The sequence below is a fragment of the Excalfactoria chinensis genome, chromosome 23 (genome assembly GCF_039878825.1).
Source record: "Excalfactoria chinensis isolate bCotChi1 chromosome 23, bCotChi1.hap2, whole genome shotgun sequence".
Lineage (NCBI taxonomy): Eukaryota > Metazoa > Chordata > Aves > Galliformes > Phasianidae > Excalfactoria > Excalfactoria chinensis.
The window spans coordinates 244,645-265,353 of NC_092847.1; the positions used below are offsets into that span (position 1 = coordinate 244,645).

At 49.5% G+C, this 20,709-nt stretch overlaps 1 protein-coding gene across 1 annotated transcript; it reads left to right on the plus strand.

The window, feature by feature from the left end:
• Positions 1–230: 230 nt before the first annotated feature.
• Positions 231–20,376, plus strand: LZTR1 (leucine zipper like post translational regulator 1). The gene is made up of 20 exons (XM_072355960.1): positions 231–438; positions 525–587; positions 765–821; positions 1,277–1,356; positions 1,689–1,797; positions 1,976–2,059; positions 2,655–2,712; positions 2,827–2,966; positions 3,146–3,347; positions 8,156–8,266; positions 8,519–8,611; positions 9,484–9,579; positions 10,586–10,769; positions 12,116–12,285; positions 14,054–14,210; positions 14,891–15,017; positions 16,086–16,235; positions 16,428–16,533; positions 17,163–17,243; positions 19,564–20,376. Exons 1-20 carry the CDS (start codon positions 263–265, stop codon positions 19,678–19,680), a joined length of 2,361 nt encoding a protein of 786 aa, XP_072212061.1. The 5' UTR covers positions 231–262; the 3' UTR covers positions 19,681–20,376.
• The last annotated feature ends 333 nt before the right edge of the window (positions 20,377–20,709 follow it).

Below are 20,709 nucleotides of genomic sequence, written 5' to 3' on the forward strand. Positions count from 1 at the left end.
CAGTGAGACCTGACACCTACTGACGATTATTGTTCTTGGTTATTTATTTTTTTTTTCTAAGTCAATAAATGCTTTTAACGGATCAAACCGCCTCGCTTCTCCTTTCACACTCCTTTAGTTCCGCGGTCCGGAGCCGAGCGGCGCTGCGGGGCCTCGAACTCGAGACCTCTATCTCCAACAGCGCCTCCCTCTGCCGCCGGGCCGACTTCCGCCCCCGCGCGGTGCACGCAGGGAGCCGTAGTCCGTCGGCGTTGGCGGCGCCATGGCGGCGGCCGGGACCCCCGCGGGCGGCTCGGGGCGCTCGAAGGTGGCTCCGAGCGTCGACTTCGACCACAGCTGCTCGGACAGCGTCGAGTACCTCACCCTCAACTTCGGGCCCTTCGAGACGGTGCACCGCTGGCGCCGCCTCCCGCCCTGCGATGAGTTCGTGGGCGCCCGGTGAGCGGCGGGGCGCCGAGGGGGGGGGTTGGCGATGCGGGCCGCGGCTGTGGGCGCTGCTGAACGACGCTCCGTGCCGCCCGCAGGCGCAGCAAACACACCGTGGTGGCTTATCGGGACGCCATCTACGTGTTCGGCGGGGACAACGGGTGAGCAGGGAGCGGGGGGAGAGCGAGGGGAGCGGGGAGGGGGAACGGGCCCGAGGGGGGGATGTGAGGGGATCCGGGAACGGGCGGCGGGACGCTGTGCTGGCTGTGGAGGCTCTGAGGGCCCCCAGCACAGCAGCGCTGCGGCCGCCGCAGTTCCTGTACGTTTCCTCCCCGCAGGAAGACGATGCTGAACGACCTGCTGCGCTTCGACGTGAAGGATTGCTCGTGGTGCAGGTGGGCCGTGGGAGGCAGCGCTGCTTTCCTGCACGGCAACATCCAGGCGCTAAGAGTGGGGGAAGGAGCGAGTGTGTGTGTCCCCATCCACAACCGAGGGCTGCTGTGGGGCACAGCTCCGGCCCAGCAGCATTGCCGTGCATGGAGCCATGCAGTGAGTGGGCTGCTGCGGCCCTGAGGGCTGGCAGGGCTGGGCTCTGCTCCCCCATTCAGCCCGCTGTGTGCCGTGTTGTCTCTGCACCTCGTTTGGTATCTCCACCAAACAGATCTCTGTGTTGATACACCATCAGCTCATCAGCTCTTGTGGTACTTCATGAAATCGTGGGTGATGTAGTGAAGGAAGAGCTCGGTGACAGCAGATCACTTGCAGCAGTTATGTTGGCTGTGTGCACAGACTTGCAGGGCCTGAAGCACAACAGGGATGTTTGATTGCTGATGTTCTAAATGTCCTGCAGGGCTTTTACCACGGGGACCCCACCAGCACCGCGGTATCACCACTCGGCTGTGGTCTATGGGAGCAGCATGTTTGTGTTCGGTAAGACAGACGACAGCTCTGTGTTTGGAATAATAGCTGTGCTGGTGCTTTTTTATTTCAGAAGAACATGATGTTTTTAGGGAGCCTCCAAGTGTTCAGTGAAAGCATTCAGTAACAAATCCACGGCTGGCTGTGATTCCAGCTTTAGCTTTGAAGCTTTGAAGGTGGAGTCTTGGAGCTCGTTGTCACAGTGCTCACAGGGAGGAGTGGAGGATCTCCCACCTGTAGTCATCAGGAGCCCTGCAGCCTCTCTGTGTGGGGCCTGCACTTTTCATGTACCCCACTGTAAGAATTGATGCTGTGGGCTGTCTAACAAAGCTGTCGTTGCCCAGGTGGTTATACTGGAGACATTTATTCCAATTCCAATCTGAAGAATAAAAACGATCTCTTTGAATATAAGTTTGCAACCGGACAGTGGACAGAGTGGAAGACTGAAGGAAGGTAAGGAGATCTGGACAGCTCGGGGATGGAAGCAGGGTGTGATGTTCTGACACACACCCTTTTGGAAGGCCGCTCTTTGCTCAGGGCCCCATGAAGGCGCAGTTGTGCCCTTCACCTCGTGCACATCCTCCTCAGGGCGATTCCCTGGGTGCTGAAGGAATGTTCTCCTCCATTGCAGGCTGCCAGTGGCGAGGTCGGCTCACGGTGCGACGGTGTACAGTGAGAAGCTGTGGATCTTTGCGGGATACGATGGCAACGCGCGGTGCGTGGCGGGGCTGCTGCCTCCCTGTGCCATCCCAGTTGCTGCCATCTCACCTCTTGTACAACATGCACCGAGTCACTGCAGCACCCCCAGGAGCTCTGCAGAGCAGTGCTGGTGCTGAGCATTGCGTCTTTGCAGTTTGCCAGTTGTCTGCATGGCTGCAAAGATGCTGAGTGATCTTTGATGCTGAGTGATCTTTGAAATCCGGCAGATGAGCGTTTCTTAGAAGGTCTGCAGACCTTCTGATGGTGCTGAAAACTCACAGCCTGGGGTTTCTTGTTAATCTCCAGGCAGAGCTGCTGTGTGCAGCTGTTGTGTGCAGGTTGCTGAAGGGGTGCTGAGCCGGGCTGAGGTGGTGGTGAAACACCCGGCTGGGGGACAGAAGGATTCTAATAGGATTTGGTTTTAATGTTGGTGGAGACTCTTTCCTTCCAAAGAAGCTGCTTTGGGATGGGGTCCTCCTGAGGTCCCTCCCAGCCCTACAGTTCTATGACTCTGTGCATGCTGAGAACATACAGTCTCTGTTCGTTAAACTCCATGAGCTAACTCTGGCGAAAACTAGTTTCCAATTGGACTTTTGTGTCTCATAACACAGGTTGAACGATATGTGGACAATCGGCCTCCAGGATAGAGAGCTGACATGCTGGGAAGAGGTAAGATCTCATTTGGAATGGACTGAATGCTGCCCGTGTGCTCTGTCTGCAGATGGTCCTGCAATGCGTGGTGTCATGCTGCCACGTTTCTGATTGAACATCCTTGTCTTTCAGATTGAACAGAGCGGTGAGATCCCCCCTTCGTGCTGCAATTTTCCCGTGGCTGTATGCAAAGACAAGATGTTTGTCTTCTCGGGGCAGAGCGGAGCGAAGATCACCAACAATCTCTTTCAGTTTGAATTCAAGGAAAAAATGTAAGTGCAGACAGTGACACAGTGCAAAATTGTTCTCTACTTCTTGAGCTGAAGTTGCTGAGAGCAGTGCTGCCTTTCGTGACATGAAGGGATGGATTAAATAAGACAGGGGTTGTCTGGGTGGGACTGCGTAGCTCACTTTGTAATGCTGTTCTCCCTCACCCTGTTTGCTGTCTCAGATGGACACGGATTCCCACTGAGCACCTCCTGCGGGGCTCCCCCCCACCCCCCCAGCGCCGCTATGGTCACACCATGGTTGCATTTGACCGGCACCTCTACGTGTTCGGTGGTGCGGCGGACAACACACTGCCCAATGAGCTGCACTGCTATGATGTGGACTCACAGACGTGGGAGGTTATCCAGCCCAGCCCCGACAGCGAGGTAAAACCCTCAGCTTTCCTCTCTGCCTTTTACTTTCCATCTTGTAATTCAAGTTTTGAGCCGATCGTTACCCAACAGAAATGAGAAACAAAGTCACCCTGTGAACAACCATCACAGCTGTGTGGTGGGGTGTCAGCATTGTGCTGTGCAGTGCTCTGCTCAGAGATGTGCTGGCATTGCAGTGCTGGGTTTGTGCTGCTGGCAGTGCGATGCCCTCCCAGTGTGCAGAACACAGAAGGCAGCCTGCACACATACACACATTGCCTGCCTTTGGAACAGCAGTGCTGACTGCACAGGCTCATTCTCATGGATCTCACTGTAAGCCATCTGCAGGTAGCTCAGCTGATGCAGCAGTGTGTTCTGAGTGCTTGTATTGGCCACTGTGTGGGGAAGCAGCACTCGGCTTTGTGGTGAGCTGCAGGGATGAAGGCTCTCCATTACGCAGGTGATTACACATCAGAAAGGATCACACGCAGATCTGAAGATGATGGGAGCCTTCCTCCCACCTCACTTCCTCACAGTGCTCTGCACCCCCCATGAGCAGGGCTGCTTCCTGAGCTCAGCCCTCCCTGCAGCAGTGCTGCCCACCATTCCCCTGTTGGCACGTAGGGAAAGAATCCATGCAGCCTTTTGTCGAGTTTAAATGTGTTTTCAGCAGCTGGGTTGTGAGGATGTGTTTTGTGTTCTGCAATGAGACCTCAGCAGCACTGCATTACTGCTCTGCTGAGCAGCACCACAGCTGAAGCAGACATGCAAGCAGGTCAGCATCCATCTGACAGCTGAATGCCATTCAGGTTCCTGTGATGCTTTTCCTTAATCCTTTCTTCCTTTGCACCGCTTCTGGTGTTAAGTGGGCAGAGTCTGCAGAACCTGAAGAGGGAATGGCACTGATCTGTCTCAGTGCCATCATTGGCCTTCTGAAGCCAGGAACAGCGTGTGCTTCTGACACTCAGAGCTCTGAACTTTTTTCTGCTGTAAATAAGCAAGGAGAGAGCTCAGCGTGTTGGTGAGCTCCCTTGGCTTTGCTTTGAGGCACAGTGCTGGTGGGGGATCGCTGTGCTGTGCTCTGAGGATGGATCAACTCATCGCACTGTGGGTGAGTGCCACGGTCTCCCTGTGCAGAGCAGTTACACCCACTGAGGTATCTTCAGGCAGAAGAGATGTTCTGATGGAACAAAACCCCAGATTCCAGCACTGAGTCCCTGACCAGAGCTCATGGCCTTCAGGTGTGGAGCTGCCAGGGTGTCCTTTTCAGCTCGAGGAGATGAAATTCAGCACCACGCAGGTGGTTCTATGGTTGTATGTAAAGGAAGTTCAGTGTTCAGAGTTGCATCCTCTAGAAAATACCTTTTTAAATCCTGGATCATCGTAGCTGTGACCTTTCCAAGTTTGTGCTCAGCAAACCGGAGAGACGTCTTGAAGAACATGAGATTTATTAAAGAAAAAGGTTAAAGGAAGGAAAATGACCATAGTTTGGGTTGTTCCACACCTCAGTTCCTTTCTGTTAAATGCATTCATTTCATTTCTCAGTGATGTTTATTATAGAATTCTCCCCCCAAAAAGAGAAGTTTGGGCTTGTGTGGGTGATGGGCTGAGGACGTTTGTGCCTGCAGTGCATGCAGGGTGAGGTGCTGCAGCAGAGCAGTGCTACCATGACTCACATTAAGCGGATATAAGGTTTGATATCTGAAAGATAGGAAATGGGATTTTGAATGAGGAGTGGTTGCTCTGCTTTGTCCTTTGGGGACCATTCATTTGTGTTGCATTGTTCAAAACTTTTGTCAATGGCCTTGAAAGCAAACAGGAAATCACAGCTTTCCCCTGATATCTCCTGATTGCCTGCAGTCTTAATGATGAAATCCTCGGTGCTTTGGATTCCTTGTTAAGGTGGGCCCAGGCAAATGGTCTGTTTCAGCATATATGCAAAGGAACACATCTAGGAACAGAGAATGTTTTTGCTGAACAGTTTCCCTTAAGAATACCCTTGGAAACAGTGAGTTACAAGCTTTAGTCATTGTGGGTAGCTGAGAAAAGCTCCCTGTAATGGAAAGGGCCTGGAAGTGCTGATGGTATTTTTGGCTGTATGAGCTGACATAGCATAGCACTGTGTAGTAACATAGATGCATTGCCTCTGTGCTCCTTAGTTTACCTCCCAGTGTAGCATGGACCATCTCCTGTAGGCACTCTGTGATGTGATTGTGCATCTTGTGATATAACAGCTGCTGCCAGTGACTCCCTGCTGAGTCCTGTAGGAGCTTGTGGTGTTCCAGTTTGAGAGCCTTCTCACCTAAACTGCAGCCCAAGAGCTGTTTGAGCTGTAGCTCTGCATGTGAGCTCTGAGGTGCATCAAAAGCTGCTCCCAACCCCTGGGTGGGAAATGTTCATTTGGCTTAATGCTGCTTTTACGGTGATTCAGCTTCATTTGCTGAGGACTTTGAGTAAAGCTGAGTGTTCCTAGTGAGGTTAATACCGAAACCAATGAGTTTATGTGAGGGTTTGCACAGGTTTAATTAAATTAATTTTGATGTAGGTGGAATCAGCCCTAAGTTGGAGCTCAGGGCTCTGATCTCAGCTATTTGAATGATTGCTGGGCTGCAGCATGGAGGAGCAAAACTAAGGCACAGCTTTGTGAGTCAGATCAGAGCCCCGAGGAGCACCACAGGATGAGATCTGAGTTTGTGCTGGCTGGAGTGAGTACTGAGATGGGTTCTGGGTGCAAGAAATGCCAAAGGAGTGGGTTCTAAAAGGTGATGTGAGCTATGGCAGCAGCGTAGGGAAACATGGGGAGGGGAGGAGGGGTGGCTGATGGGTTGTGCTGTTGAAAGTGAAGATTCCATCTTGAGCTCACAAATCTTGTTAACCTAAAATAGGGAAAGCACTTCAGCAGATGAAACAGGTCAGTGTGCTGTGAGCACAGTGTGCAACCCGGGGCTGCAGAGCTGTCAGGGCTGAGGCGAGGATTCTTTCTGTCAGCACTGCTAATAACGTAAGGAGATCACAATAACTGGGGGATAAGAATGGGAGCTGGAGTTACCGAATCCATTTGGGGGCAGTGTGTCTCATGTGAGGCTTTGTGCAGCCCCGTGTGTGCTGTGAATAAGAGAGAGGATGGCCATTTCCTGGGGTTCCTTTCCCAAACTGGGCTTTGTGCTGCTGTGTGGGCTGAGACTGTTTTTGCAGTGGTTCAGAAAACACAAATGTCAAAAATCCTGCCCAGAAAAGGAGCTCAGATTCCATCCTTCTGGTCAGCCCTGTGCTGTTCCAGCTTCACTCCCAGCCCTTGGCTGCACATTGCTGTGCTGCACAACGTGCACAGGTTGGGAGCAGAGGGCTGTGTCTGTGTCTGCTGTTGGAGACCATGCAGCTGCAGGACCTCGTGCTGCTGTGCTGGTGCTGCACACAGCTGGAAGCTTTTGTGGCTCTGTTTCAGATTTGTAAATTCTTTGTCACCTTTTACCTCTGCGGAGCCCCCAGGACTGCTGGTCTAGCATTGCACGTATTACTGCATACCTGTTCCATACAAACTGCTTGGCTTGCACGTATTCAGCAGCTGGTTTGTCAGCCTGGGAGGTCTCCCAGCAAGGAATTCAAGATAGAGTGGGACTTTCTGGCATCTGGCGTTGGTGGACTGGGGAGCACAAAGCCTGGCGGGCTTCTCTGCAGCTGTTTCCACTCCTGCACTCTACAAACCTTTCAGCTTTTGTTCTTCTTTTTGTCTCTGAGTGTCTCCTTGCTGCATTTCTGTGCAGAGCTGCAGTGGAGCTGCGGGGCTGCAGAGCTCTGTGAGCTGTGGTTGCAGTGGGAGCTCCATGCTGGCTGAGTTCTGCTCCGATTCCTGAAGCATTTGGCTGCAGAATGTTTTGATGAACTGTGCACGGCCTTCCTGTTTTGTTTCTTTTTCTGGGTTGTCCTTCAATATTTACATTTCTCTTCATGCAGAGTTCCAGACTGCAGTACGACTATTTAAAATGACTGGCGTTGATTGCTGAAGTTAATTAGTAAATGGCAAGGTGCTGTTACAAGTCTCTGGTACCAACCGTTGCAGATGAAACTCCATTGCTATAGGGGTCCTTACTGAGTGCTGGAGGTGGAAATGCCGTGACTAGCAAAGCACAGAGTGACTCACAAACGTATTGCAATGATTCACGTTTCCTTTATGGCAGTGATTGTGAAAATGCTACAGTTGGAAGAAAAACAAAAGTGTTTTGTAAATGAAAAGGCTGCTTTCTGAACTGCAAATCAATCAGGGTGAGGGAAGAGTTTGAATTAAAAAACAAGCTGAAGTATCACGTTCATAAAATCAAATCAAAGAGCAGGGACATGGCTGAGCCCAGGAACTGCGCTGCCCAGAAAACACAGCAGCCTGGTGGAACCAGGAGAAACTTGTTGTCACTGCATGAAGGCTGGCTGCTCCATGGAGGTGTGCTGGTTTGTGAGGTCTGTGCCACTGGGTGAAATGTGTGAGCTGGCCCATAGAAAGGCATTGCTGCAGCTCTGAGCCAGCAGCTGCTGCAGTGCTATATTTGCTTTGTGGCACAGCGCTTTGGGCGCCGGTTTTGGTTTGTGTGGGCTGTGCAGGAGGAGCCCTGCATGCACACAGGGCTGGCACAAAGTGCAGTGGGCAGAAAGTGGCTGTGCCATAGGAAACAACCGTATGATTCTGTAGGCATTGCTCTCGGGGTGCACATGGCTGTGCTGCTTCAGGCTGCACACAGAACATTTTACACCTCTTGCCATTGATCTCCTACGGATGATTTTGAAGGGATGGTTGTATTTATTCCCTCCCCTTTGTCCATTTCTTCCCCCAGTTGCCCAGCGGGCGGCTCTTCCACGCTGCAGCTGTTATCTCAGATGCAATGTACATCTTTGGTGGGACGGTGGACAACAACATCCGCAGTGGGGAGATGTACAGATTCCAGGTGGGTCAGCAGCTTCACGCCTCCCCCTTCATTCTGTGCTTGTCCTTCCACATCCAGCTCTGCTTGGAGGCTCTTGTGTGGGCTCACTTTGCCCCCATGGGTTCCTCTGTGCTCCAGACCCAGCTGTCAAATACTGATGGAATAAAACCTTCTGAGAGTCGCTGTCTGAGCAGATGCTGGGATAAATGCTTTTGGATATGGGTGAGTGACACAAACAGAAATGTCTGATGTGGGATTTTATCTTCCTTGCAGTTTTCCTGTTACCCGAAATGCACTCTGCATGAAGATTACGGAAGGCTGTGGGAAAACAGGCAGTTCAGTGACTTGGAGTTTGTTTTGGGAGAGGTGAGTGGGTTTTGATGAAAGTCACATTGGATTTGATGGGAAGAGGTGGTCCTGACAGGGCTGTGACTGCTTATATAGCACGTACAAAAAGCAAACAGTGCAGTGATGGTGCCCATGGAATGTAGCCTGAGGAGCAGCATCATGCTGCAGGTGCCCTGGTTTGCTAAGCTGCACTAATCTGATAAGTTCATAAAGGAGAAGGAACTCTGCGAGTCTGCAGTATGAAAGTGATACAAACCACTGCTGAGCTCTGAGGTCCCAAATGGTTCCTGGAGGAGCAGCTCAGTGCTCTGCAGATCTCTATATTACCTCCAGAGCCACTTCTTAATTACCAAAATAGAGAGAGGAAAAGCAGCACAGAGGAATAAAAAGAATGTTTGCAATGGAAAAGATGAGAAATTTCAACTCATCTGCTATTTCTCTTATGCTAAAGAGTTACTAAAGACCATACAGAGATCAGATGGTGCTTCAAGAACAGAACAGATTATGAACCAGAGCAGAATAAATAAATCATGAGGAACAACAGCAACCAAGCAGAGTGTTATTTTGAAAACTACCATTCAAAATGAAATCAGATGCAGTGCTGAGATGCACAGCCCACAACAGGACCTGTGCAGCAGCTTCTGCTCAGCGACCGTAACAAAGACTTTCCCAAATGGTGTTTGCCATTGCTCAGCCCTTGGGGAAAACTGGTGTTGAATTTCACCTGGATGTGAGGAGCAGATGCAGGGCTGCCTTTCATTCTAACTTGCAGTAAATGTTTGGTGATCTGGAGTACAGCCCGGGGTTGCTGCTGCTGCTGCTGCCATCTGCCGCCTCTGTGTGATCTGGGAATTAATGTCTGACGGGTGTTCTGCCCCTTCCTTTGGCAGAAGGAGGAGCGGGTCCGAGGACACACCGCAATTGTGACGGCCCGCTGCAAGTGGCTGAAAAAGAAAATCATGCAGGCGAGGGAGAGGCTGAAACAGGTGAGCGTTCCTGAGAAGTCATTGTGGTGAGGTGATGCTTACTGTGCCCTGTTGGGGAAATCAGGTTGTTAGGAAGAAAACAGTATCTGCTGGGACAGATGTAGGACCCTAAGATGCTCTTGGGCCTGTAAAATAAAGAGGATAATTAGCATTAACAAAGACTGCTGGGTGGGCATCGGGGCAGGCCAGGGGCAGAAAATGGAGGAGCCAAAGCTGATCAGTGATCTGGATTTGGGGTTGGTTCTTGGAGCTCTCCTGGCTGTCTCAGTTCTAATCTTGTGGAGCGCTGCTGGGAAGGTACATGCGCTGCTCACTGCAGGGAGGACAAATGCTGTGTGTTGTTGGGGATGGCCGATGAGATGAGACAGATTAGAGGGAAGGCAGGATTAAGGTTTTGAGACTGGCTGCCTTTTACCTCAATACTGCATGGTTTTTCTGGAGTTTGGAGCATTATCCATCAGCTTTACTTACAACTTCTCACCAAAAACTTGCTGTTGTCCTTCAGCATGTGGTAGCACACTACCTCCATCCATCCATATGGATGTCTCATTGCTCTGCAGTTCATTGCATAGCCACCCCACAGATTCATCCTCACCAGGAAAGGTTGTCAGAGCAAAACTTGGAAGTAACAGAGAGGCTTAAAATACTGTTGTGCAGCACTTGAGCTCTGCCATTGCAATGCAGGAATCTGTGGAACTTGCTTCTGCACCTTCCTTCTGCCTTGTCCAAGGAGAGATGCTGTCTCTGTTGGGACAGAAGTGTGAGCTTAGAGAAATTCATTCATTGATCTAGGGGTTCATTTTTGTTCCCATCCGTGTTTGTCACATTGCACAGAACAAACAGGAATTGTAATGCACATGGACTGCTTGTTATCTTGGGCATAACTTTGAAGATAATGAGGTCTTCAGATACCTGTGCAGCAATGAGAAGGGTCTTTGGTTTGATAGTAACCTGTGTGCTAATGCAGCCTTGTTGCCATGCTGGAGTGTTTTTCCTGTCTCACTAGAAATCGAAGCAAGACATTGAAGATGAGGGACACGCAGCGTGTCAGAAGGATGGCATTGGTGGCAATGTCAAACTGTGCCGCCTGCAGCCGCTGCTTGAAGTGCCCATCCGAGAGGCTGAAGCGCAGCCCTTCGAGTTGCTCATGCAGTTTCTGTACACAGATAAAATAAAATACCCTCGCAAAGGTAGGGCAGCAGGATAAGCACTGACAGCAAATGTTTTTCTGCTATTGTTTGGTCCATTGCAAACTAGGGCTGCACTGAAAGGCCAAGAAAGACAGTATCTATCATCTCTTCTAAATGCTCAGACAAGGGAGTGCCTTAAGAAGAGTCCATTAGATGCACACATTGAAGATCCCTATGTTATTAAGCAGTTGGAGGCCAGGAGGTAATTGCCAGAGATCTGTCAGCTCCAGAGCAGCAGATCTGACTCCTGGCCCTGGTAGAGTGCTGTTGGGCTGTGGGATTGGCAGTGGGGTACCCAGAGGGAACTCCAGCTGGGGGAGGAAAGGGAGCTGAGGCTGCACAGCACAGGTGTTCAAATGGAGGTGCATCAGCTCTAACTCTGATATCTTTGCTTCAGCTTTGGTTTGAGATCTTTCTATTCTAGAAAAGATCATCCTCAGTAAAATATTAATTTGTATGCAGTTGTTCCAAAGCTTTCCTTGCAAAGCTTAATTAATGAGGATGAGGGAACCTCCTTACTGGCTTCTGCTGAAATTAGCAGACCCAGCTTTCAGCTGTTCCCCTAATCCTCGGTGTGTTCCTTGCAGAACGGTTCAGACCAAAGGAGGATTATCACACCCAGCTTCTCCCTTTGTTGCAGCAGGTTGCCCTCCTCCCTGGCCTCCCCAGTTCTCCCCAGTGTTTACCTCTCTGCAGCATTACCGGTCTGCTGGGATCCTCCTCAGCTCCCACCCTGACTTTGTGTATTCCTGGCTGCTCCCGGGTTCAGAGGGCATTGCCCTGGGGGATCCTCTGTGCTGAGCTAATGGCACTTGGCACGCCTATCAAATGGGATTTTCCTTATTAGACACTGGGAAGCCAAATAACATGCAAGAAGGCTTTTCTCTGTCAAAATGTAGCTACAGCAGATGGTCAGAGATCCCCTGTGAGGAAAGCAAAGACTGGAGGGTTATTCCGGGAGGCGATGTCTCAGTGGCCCCATTGCAGTGGTCAGCCCAGGTCCCACAGCCGCTCTGCACTGTGTAACCTCAGCTTCTAGGCTGACCTTTGGTTTGTACGTGTCTCTATGTGCTTGAAAAACATTTGTCCAGAAACTCATTCAGGGTGGCTCTTTCACACCTCCATTTTGAGAGATCACTTCTTTCTCACTTTCAGTATCTGTTCTTGGTTTAATCTGGGCAGCAGTGGAACTTTTTATTCTCCATATTAACACTCTTCCAATGGCTGCCCATCGTGCTGCTCTGAACGCTCGGGTTGAGTCAGAAGAAATGCTTGGAGAAAGTTTCTCCTTTTGTTCGGTGAACTCTGGTGCCATGGAAAGGGGCTTTTCTCTCTCGTGATTTCAGGCCATGTGCAGGATGTGTTACTCATTATGGATGTGTACAAACTAGCCTTAAACTTCAAACTCTCTCGCCTGGAACAGCTCTGCCTTCAGTATATTGAAGCATCTGTGGATCTGCAGAATGTGCTCATTGTGTGTGAAAATGCTAACAAGCTTCAGCTGGATCAGCTCAAGGTAATCGCATTTTGCATACAAAGTAACTGATAAGAAATTAAAGACAATTTTGATGTAATTAATGTTTTGCAAAAGCTTGTCAGCTTTGCAAATTCAGTTCTCCCCTATAATTACGGCTGCCTGAGTTTGTGTCGCTGTGGATTGTACTGCAGGAGCTTGTGAATATTATGTAGGCTTTTTTAGTGGCTGATAGTTTTGCATGTCTGTCCTGGAAGATAGAAAGGGCAGAGTGACTTTGTCTCTTCCCCATTTGACTCTCACTGCAGTGAGATGGAAGCAGTGCATTTTCTGGTCACGGGGTTTAATGCTGAGCCTGTTAATGCGTTCTTTCACCTGATCTGATGGAAAACTAAACTCAGTTCTTAGACCTTTGATCTGAAAATCAGTGTTGGCAGCTCTATGTATGGTGGGACTCTGAGGCGCTTGCTGAAATGCAGAGCTGATACTTACAGCCTTCAGACCGTGCTCTTGCTGCAGTGGTCCCACCAAGAGTTACCAGAGCCTATTCTGCTTCCAGCTGCAGAGAAGCAGCTCTCCACCCAAGACCAGCAATACATGCAGAATCACACAGTGCTGACTGGGACAGCCTGTGCAGAACACCAGGCCAGAGAGATGATGCTTACAGCCAGCGTGGGGTTATGCAAGCCGGTGTGCATCGGCACTTCCTTGGGCTCTGTGCATGGGATGTGAGCAAAGGAGAGGCATCCAGGAGCACAGCAGTCAGCAGCAGTTACGTGCATGCTGGCACAGCCTTTGGTGCATAGAACTGTGGAGCATCTCAGCACTGATGGATGCATTGCCAATGACAGCAGGTCAGCAGGCCGCATGGCTGCCAGCAGGGCAACAGGGGCTCTTCCACAGTGCTCCACTTGGTCAGGATCCTCTTGGGTTGGCATCCTGGTTCTCAGTGCCCAGTGCTCCTCATGGCTGAGTGCCATCTGCACAAGGCTGCTCTTCCTGGCATCCCAGGCTTTATTTAAAGCATTGTTTCCGATGGGTCCCCACACAGATCCTTGTAGATAGCAGCTGAACTCACTATGGCAGAAAATGGAAATTAGTAATTATTCCTTGGCCTAATTTTGGACTCACCTTATGGTGAGCTGGTACAGATGACATTTTTGCTTATTTAAATATCCTGAGGGAAAGCCTTGGTTTGCACTGCCAAATGGGCTGCTTTTTTTGTCATTCCCTTCACCGTTCAGCATTAGGTCTGGTTCATTTGTTACCTTTCTCCCACGTGGATTTTTGTAGCAGATTTGGCATATGAGAGCCTGCAAGGTCTCTTTCAGACTGTTTGCAGCCCTGTCAGGAGAGGTTGGGCAAAGTCTACACCATTTCCTGGAAATCCTTCCAGCTCCTCGTGCCATTACTGGGTAGGATTGAAGAGTTAAGATCTCTCCACCTTTCTGATTAAACGTTGGGTTCTAATCATGGAAAGCACTTCTATGAGCAACCAGTCTGAGTTTGCTTCATCTCCTGAGGTTCCTATTTTAGAAATCATCAGAGCAGCCGGATGGGAACCAATTAATCTTTTCCTCATTATTTCTTAGTGGGGTTTTTCTTAATATGTGGAACTGTCCTGCATCTCCTGTTCAGGTTAGGAGCTGATGTGGTCGCTTTGTAAGGAGAAGCTGTGGCAGTCCTAGTGCTGGGATCCATGGGCAGGAGCTCAGGAAAAGGCTGGCTGTCACCCAACATGACACGGATGTTCTATAGAGTGACTTCATGCAAGAAACAGTAATTATTATTATTACTCTTCTGTTTAAAGGAGCACTGCCTGAACTTTGTGGTGAAAGAGTCACATTTTAATCAGGTAATAATGATGAAGGAGTTTGAGCATCTTTCCTCATCCCTCATAGTGGAGATTGTCCGGAGGAAGCAGCAGCCTCCTGTTCGAATGCATTCCGACCAGCCGCTCGACATCGGTAACTGTTGTGCCTTACTGAGTTATCAGCTGTGGGGCTTTGATTGCTGGGGGTCTGCTCAGTCTAGGAGGTTGCCAAAGGAGGAGGCTGCTGCAGAGCTGCAGTTCTTCATCTGGTAGAACTGCTGTAGGCTGCATCCTGGGCTAAGGCAGAACAGCCCAGTTCTTTCCCCTCTGAGCTTCAGTCCGAGTATTGTCCCCACTGTAATACGTGAAAAATCACATTAAATGTTTTCACGTTCCTCTCACAGCATAATATCCTTGTTCTGATCAGAGGGAAGAGGCAGAAGGAATTGAAAGATATGTTAAAAAAAGGTTAAAAGAAAAGGCAGCAGGCCTTCAGTTTAAGTGGGGTAGAAGGTAACCAAGCTGTAGGTTTTCATCTCCTTTGGTGGGGGGCTGGAAAAGGAGGGGTGGAAAAATCAAGTGTAGGAAAATAAATGGACTATAGAATGCACCTTTCAGTGCTTTGCCCAGGGCATGGCAGAGCTGCTGGGTGTGCTTCTGGGATGGGCAGTAATGGGATGGGGAAGGATGAAGCTCCTTTTGCTGCAGGATGAGGTGGAAGGGCCTGCTTGCTGCTCACCCGAGGGATCCCAAAGGAAGGAGGGCATGGAAAGAGGGCATGGCACATGGACAGCTGGAACTGCAGTGTCTAACTATTTCTGTGTTGACTTTCAGGAACTTCTTTAATTCAGGACATGAAGGCTTACCTGGAAGGAGGTGGGATTGAATTCTGTGATATCATCCTTCTCTTGGATGGCCACCCACGGCCAGCCCACAAGGCCATCCTTGCAGCCCGCTCCAGGCGAGTCTCTGTTCATTACAACCACTGAAGTTATTGCATGTGTAGAACTCTGCACTTTGCAGCTGCTGGGGCAGCTTGCTTCTTGTAGAGATAGAGGAGGAACTTTGTACCTACATATGGTGTAAGTTGCAGCTTTGCTCCGTAAGTGTCATAAAGCTTTTAAAGCACAATGATGAAATATTTTTCAGTTTGATACCCAGCAGGGGAAGAGAGGAGGAAATTAAAATGGTAGAGACTCTCTGGAGGGTTTGTAAGCATAAAAGCTGCACTACAAGAGAAAGGATCTGTAAAATCACAAGAAGGAAAAGTGGTGTTGAGCATAAGGTGAAGTGGGAAGCAGCAGATGTCCACTGAGCTCAGATGGAGATCTGATGGTGAACATCCATCTCAAACCGTGTGAAACCTGAGTCTGTTTCTCACCTGCTGATATGAATGGGCATGGGAAAAAATGGTGCAGAACAGAGAGTAGATTGTTCCCATGCTTTGCTGCAGAGCCAAGTCACTCACCTTGCAGTGAGGTTCTCCCTCCACTACATTGGGGTTGAGTGGGTTTACCCCTGACATGTGTGCTTTGTATATCTGCACCTTTATGCCCGTGTGACGTTAAACATCTGCGTAACATTTCTATTTCAGATACTGTCTCAGTTTCTTTGTAGTCCCAGTCATGATCTTCAGTATTATTACTGTAGTATTATACCAGAACATTTCACAGCTCTCTAGAAAGAGCCCTGTGTGATTGGCAGTCACGGCCTGTGGATAGCAAGGAGGTTCATAATGCTTTCAGCTTTCTGCTGGGATTAATGCAAATTAGACAGCAATCTAAGCAGCGTGTGTCCCAATTCTCAGGAAAGGGAGCCAAAGTTCAGGTAGTGCTGATGGGAGATGGTGTTTAGCCTGGAGTACTCACAGGCAGACATACGAAGCACAGCTCAGCCATGTTTTTGCCCAGGTTACCTCCTGCTTTTGCATCTTGAGGACTGCAGTACTTAACAGCTGCTTCTAAACAGCATTGAGTTAAACCACCCCTGTGCTGAATGCTTTATGTTACTCTTACTTCCTTTTTTCCAGTTACTTTGAAGCCATGTTCCGTTCTTTCATGCCAGAAGATGGGCAGGTGAATATTTCTATAGGTGAGATGGTTCCCAGCAAACAAGCGTTTGAATCCATGCTTAGATATATTTATTATGGAGAAGTAAACATGCCTCCTGAAGACTCCCTGTATCCTTAAATCTGGAGTGTCTGTGTGAGGTGCACATACAGTGACTCAGTTCTGGTTTGCTGGCTGCAGGCTGGGGATGGTCAGGGCTGCATTAACAGCAAGAGCTGCATTTCAGCCTCTGCTGCTGTGTCTGTGTGCACCGCCGGTGCTGCTCCTTTGCTGTATATTTTTTCCCTTAATGAGATGAACAGCTACCTCTTTGCTGCACCTTACTATTACGGCTTCTCCAACAACAGACTGCAAGCATACTGCAAGCAGAATCTGGAAATGAATGTCACGGTGGAGAACGTGCTCCAGGTAATTGCCATCAGCGAGCCTTAATTAGCTGCTTCACTTTCATACAGGAAAGCCTGAGGGTCTGATCCAGAGGGTGTGGGGTTTATTCCTTCTCCATTGAGCAGTGTTGCCCTGTGTCTGCAGGCTTATTCCCATCCCGTGGGGTGAGTGTGGCATGCCAGTGCTGGGCTCAGAGCTGTACCTTTTTTTCAGTAGTAACCAAAGCAATGGTGTGCAGGTGACATTACTCTTGTTTTAATATCAGTGCTGATCTGGCAACAAAGTTTAAGGTGACAGAAGTACTCTGTGATAGCAAAGACATCTGCATGGTAGGAAACAGAGCCCTCTGCAATGAGAGCAGAATCAAACCCTGCACGGACTGCTTCTGGTTCCTGCCCACAGCAGTCTCACTGCAGCACCTCAGGGAACCCAGCTCTGAAACTGATCTGCAGTTTCCTCTCATGAAGACTCCACACATCTTAGATGCAAGGTTTACTTGTGATTAGTTTAGAAAAGATTTGGGTTTGTAATGAAAACCATTGATGTTTCCGTAGCTCGGAGGAATTCTCTCCTATGAGTCAGAGCAGTGTTTGTGTGCTGTACGTCTGAGCAACACACAAGGAAAGATCTTACCTTTGCTTTTGCTGTAGATTTTGGAGGCAGCTGACAGGACCCAGGCGCTGGACATGAAGAGGCACTGCCTGCACATCATTGTTCACCAGTTCACCAAGGTTGGTTGCATCTTTTCTGGGGCTTTTGAGAGCTGCTGTCCTCTGTCACTGCGTTGGTTAAAGACACATTAACATAGGAATCCATTTCATTCTGCCTCATGTGAGACAGCTGAGACATGGCTGCGTGTCCTTGGCACTCGCTGACGAATCTGCTAGGCATGCTGCTCACATGAACAATAAATAAAAGACTAGAATATCCTAGTCTGGAAATGCAAAGACCTTCTAAAACAGAATCGCTTCCATTTCCACTTGTTGCAGCTGTTAATTTTGTGCCATGCAATCATTGGGTTTTTGTGCATACAACGAGATAAGCTTGGCATGGATTGAGTGTGTGCACATTTCGCTTTCAGTAGTAGCTATGAGTGTGCTGGGCACAGTTCTGCTGAAGCATTCTCCATTGATGGGAGTGCAGAAATCATGTGCTCAGAAGGCAGATGAACGTGGCCTGGCTGGGCTCGTTGTGGTTTCCATGTCTGGGATGCATGGCTGATAGGAAGAGTCACAAGTCTGGCGTGCTGATATTTCCATCCACACTGGGGAGAATGAGAGGATTGTCATCATGTTGTTCATATGGGAGGGGATCCCTCTGTGAGTTTCCCACCTTGTTGTACAACTGTTAGCAATGCTGATATTTGGAGGTAAAGCGTAGAGGCTGTGAACTGGGATTTCTGGGTGCTCCATACCTACTGATTCCATGGCTCAGGTAGGGGTCTGTCTTCTGTATGTTTAATCTCCCAGTCCTTCTGTTGATGCCTGAAGTTTGAAAAGCACTGCTATGTCCAGATGGCATCTAAAGGTTGGACATTCAGAGGGGTATTCAGCTTCTTTGTTTAATCCCTCAGTCACTCCAACTCAGTGCATTGTACATCCACAAATCACTTAGAGTGCACAAGAAGCTTTGAGAGTAGAATGAACATCCAGGAGTCCCAAAAGCTGCTCGAGGGACCTCAGCACGAGGCTGCAGCCCTGCCTTTGTGTGCAGTGTTTTCTTCTGGTCCCCCAGTCCTGCAGAGGAGCACAGCTCAGTGTGGCTCCCACTGCACATAGCCCAGGGGCTGGGATGGCTTCTTGGCTTTGGGGCAACACACTGCAATCCCTGAGAGCTGAGGTGCTGGGGTGTCTGCTTCCCAATGGAGGCCACAGGAAGGCAGACAGGTTGGAGCGATGCTCACTGGAATGTGCTGAGGGAAACAAATATTGCAACATATCAGGAAAAAGAGAACCTGAACTGCAGGGTGTTACTCAACTGTGTTCATCATCACCAGTCAGAATATGTAGAGATGTTTTATATTCAAACTGTTGCCTGTTAGAACAGCATTCATCAAAATGTGGCTGGAAGGCTGTCAAGCAGATGTGCAAGAAATGGTAATCATGCAGTGTTTGTGTTTGGCTTGAGGAGCTTTGGTGTGTGATTTTTGGCCCAGCACTTTGTGGCTGGGCAGGAATGCCTGCTGCTCTGCTCCTTTGCACGCCGCAGACTCTGAAAGGTGATTTGTTCCCTCTGTGTGAGCCCAGCAGGGCAGTGAGGCTCAGACAGGCTGCTGTGAGCTCCCCATCCCCACCTTGGTTCATACTGTCCTTGATTTAAAGCACGAAAGAGTTTTCCCCACAGTGAGAACTCCAATGGAAGAGCTGTTCCCTGAGTTCACTCCTTGGGGCAATGCGTATGCAGGTGTTTGTGTGTCAGTTCTGTGCTGAAGCCCCAATAAAAGTGCTGCTCTGAAGTGTATGCCTGTGCTCTGACACCAGCCCCTCGGTGCAGCTGAGCTTCGAGCAGCCCCAGGACCGTACAGATTGCTGGAGATTCACATGCATTTGATGTGGCACAGGTTTCTGTTGGCTGCTGCTCCTGCTTGGGCTGTGGGAGGCATTAAAGCAGAACCCACGTGGCTCTGCTCTGAGGTACCACAGCTCCGGAGCAGCACCTGGGGGTGATGAGATCCCATCCTCTGTTGGTTCAGATGATCTGAAGGACAGGAGATAAACAGACTTCAAAGCTCAGTGCTGTGCCTGGTGCTGCATTAGAGAGCTCTTCGTTTGCATCCGGTAACAGCAGAATTGTCATTATGAGCAGTAATTACTGTTTTCTTGTGCTGGGATCAGCATTTCTGCTGTGCTCCCCTCCCTTTCCTGTGCACTAATGGGAAGTGGTGTGGGCTGTGTCCTGCACCCTGGCTGCACAGCTGTGGTTCTACACCTCACATTGGCCTGAGTGGGGTGGTGGGGGGGGGTAAAACAGCAGCACATCAGCTGCCATTTGGGGAGGGTTTTAATTTCTTGGTTATTTTTTTTTTCTGTTCTGTTTTTCTTTTCCTTGAAGGTCTCCAAGTTGCCAAACCTCCGTTCCCTGAGTCAGCCACTCCTCCTTGACATCATAGAGTCCTTAGCTAACCACATCTCAGACAAGCAGTGCGCAGAGCTGGGCTCAGACATTTGACATGCTTTGCTAATGGGACTGCCCGTTTCTTCCTCCAAACAAAGCCGTAACACTCTGTGGCTGCTTTTTACTCCTTTCCCATTCCGTGCTGAGCTGCTCGCAGTGTCTCTGCAGTGTAGCAGGCAGCCAAGAGGAACACGAACAGCTGGCACTGCGTGGATGTGCTTGGTTTGTACCTCCATGGAGAAGGGGTTTGGTCTCTGCCACACAGGTGTAATGCTGAAACCATTAAGGAAACGAATCCATCCCGGGTGGTTCTGAGGGCTTTCCCAATCCCACTGTTAACTTTTATAGCAGTCCTGAGTAAAAGAGTCATTCTTATGTTGAAGATGTATTTAAAACAAACAGTGTGAAACAAACTTCACCTGAAACAGGCACGGGCTGCGAGTGGAAGTCAGGCATAACACAAGTGGAAGTCAGGCATAACACAAGTGGAAGCAGAGCACAGTTTCAGCAGGGCTGTTGGTGTTGGACCAGCATGGAGTGACTTTTTGGGGACTCCCCATGACATGGATTGAAAGCTAAGCCCTTTTGCAACTGCCTTGATTGGTGGGCTGCAGAAAGAGCAGGCCTGTGCTCTGCTGCAGGTCAAACTAGAAGATTACGGTCCTTCCTGACCATCAAATCCATTAATCCTATCTCACTAAGCCTTTCTAAATCAATATATGAATAAAGAGTTAATGTCTCCTGCCTGCATTACATGATTGACTTGGCATTCGTTTTGGAAAAAAATTAAGCAAAAAGAACTCTTGGCTTAATGAAGGTCCCTTCGTTAAAAATAAGTACCTGTGCTACATCTTGTTTCTGATTTTAAGCTCGAGGTCTCGGTTAGTTGTTGCCTTTGCAGGAAGGTGGATGGAGGCAGAGCATCGTTCCCAGTTGGTCCCAGTCCAGAATGGGCAGTGCAGCCCACCAGCCCAGGGTGTGCACATGTGTGTGTGTGTGCTGGGGGCACCAGAGGGCATTGGGGACCACCTGGTCTCCCCAGCTGATGGGTTTGCTGGGGTGAGTCAAATAACAGGTGGCAGA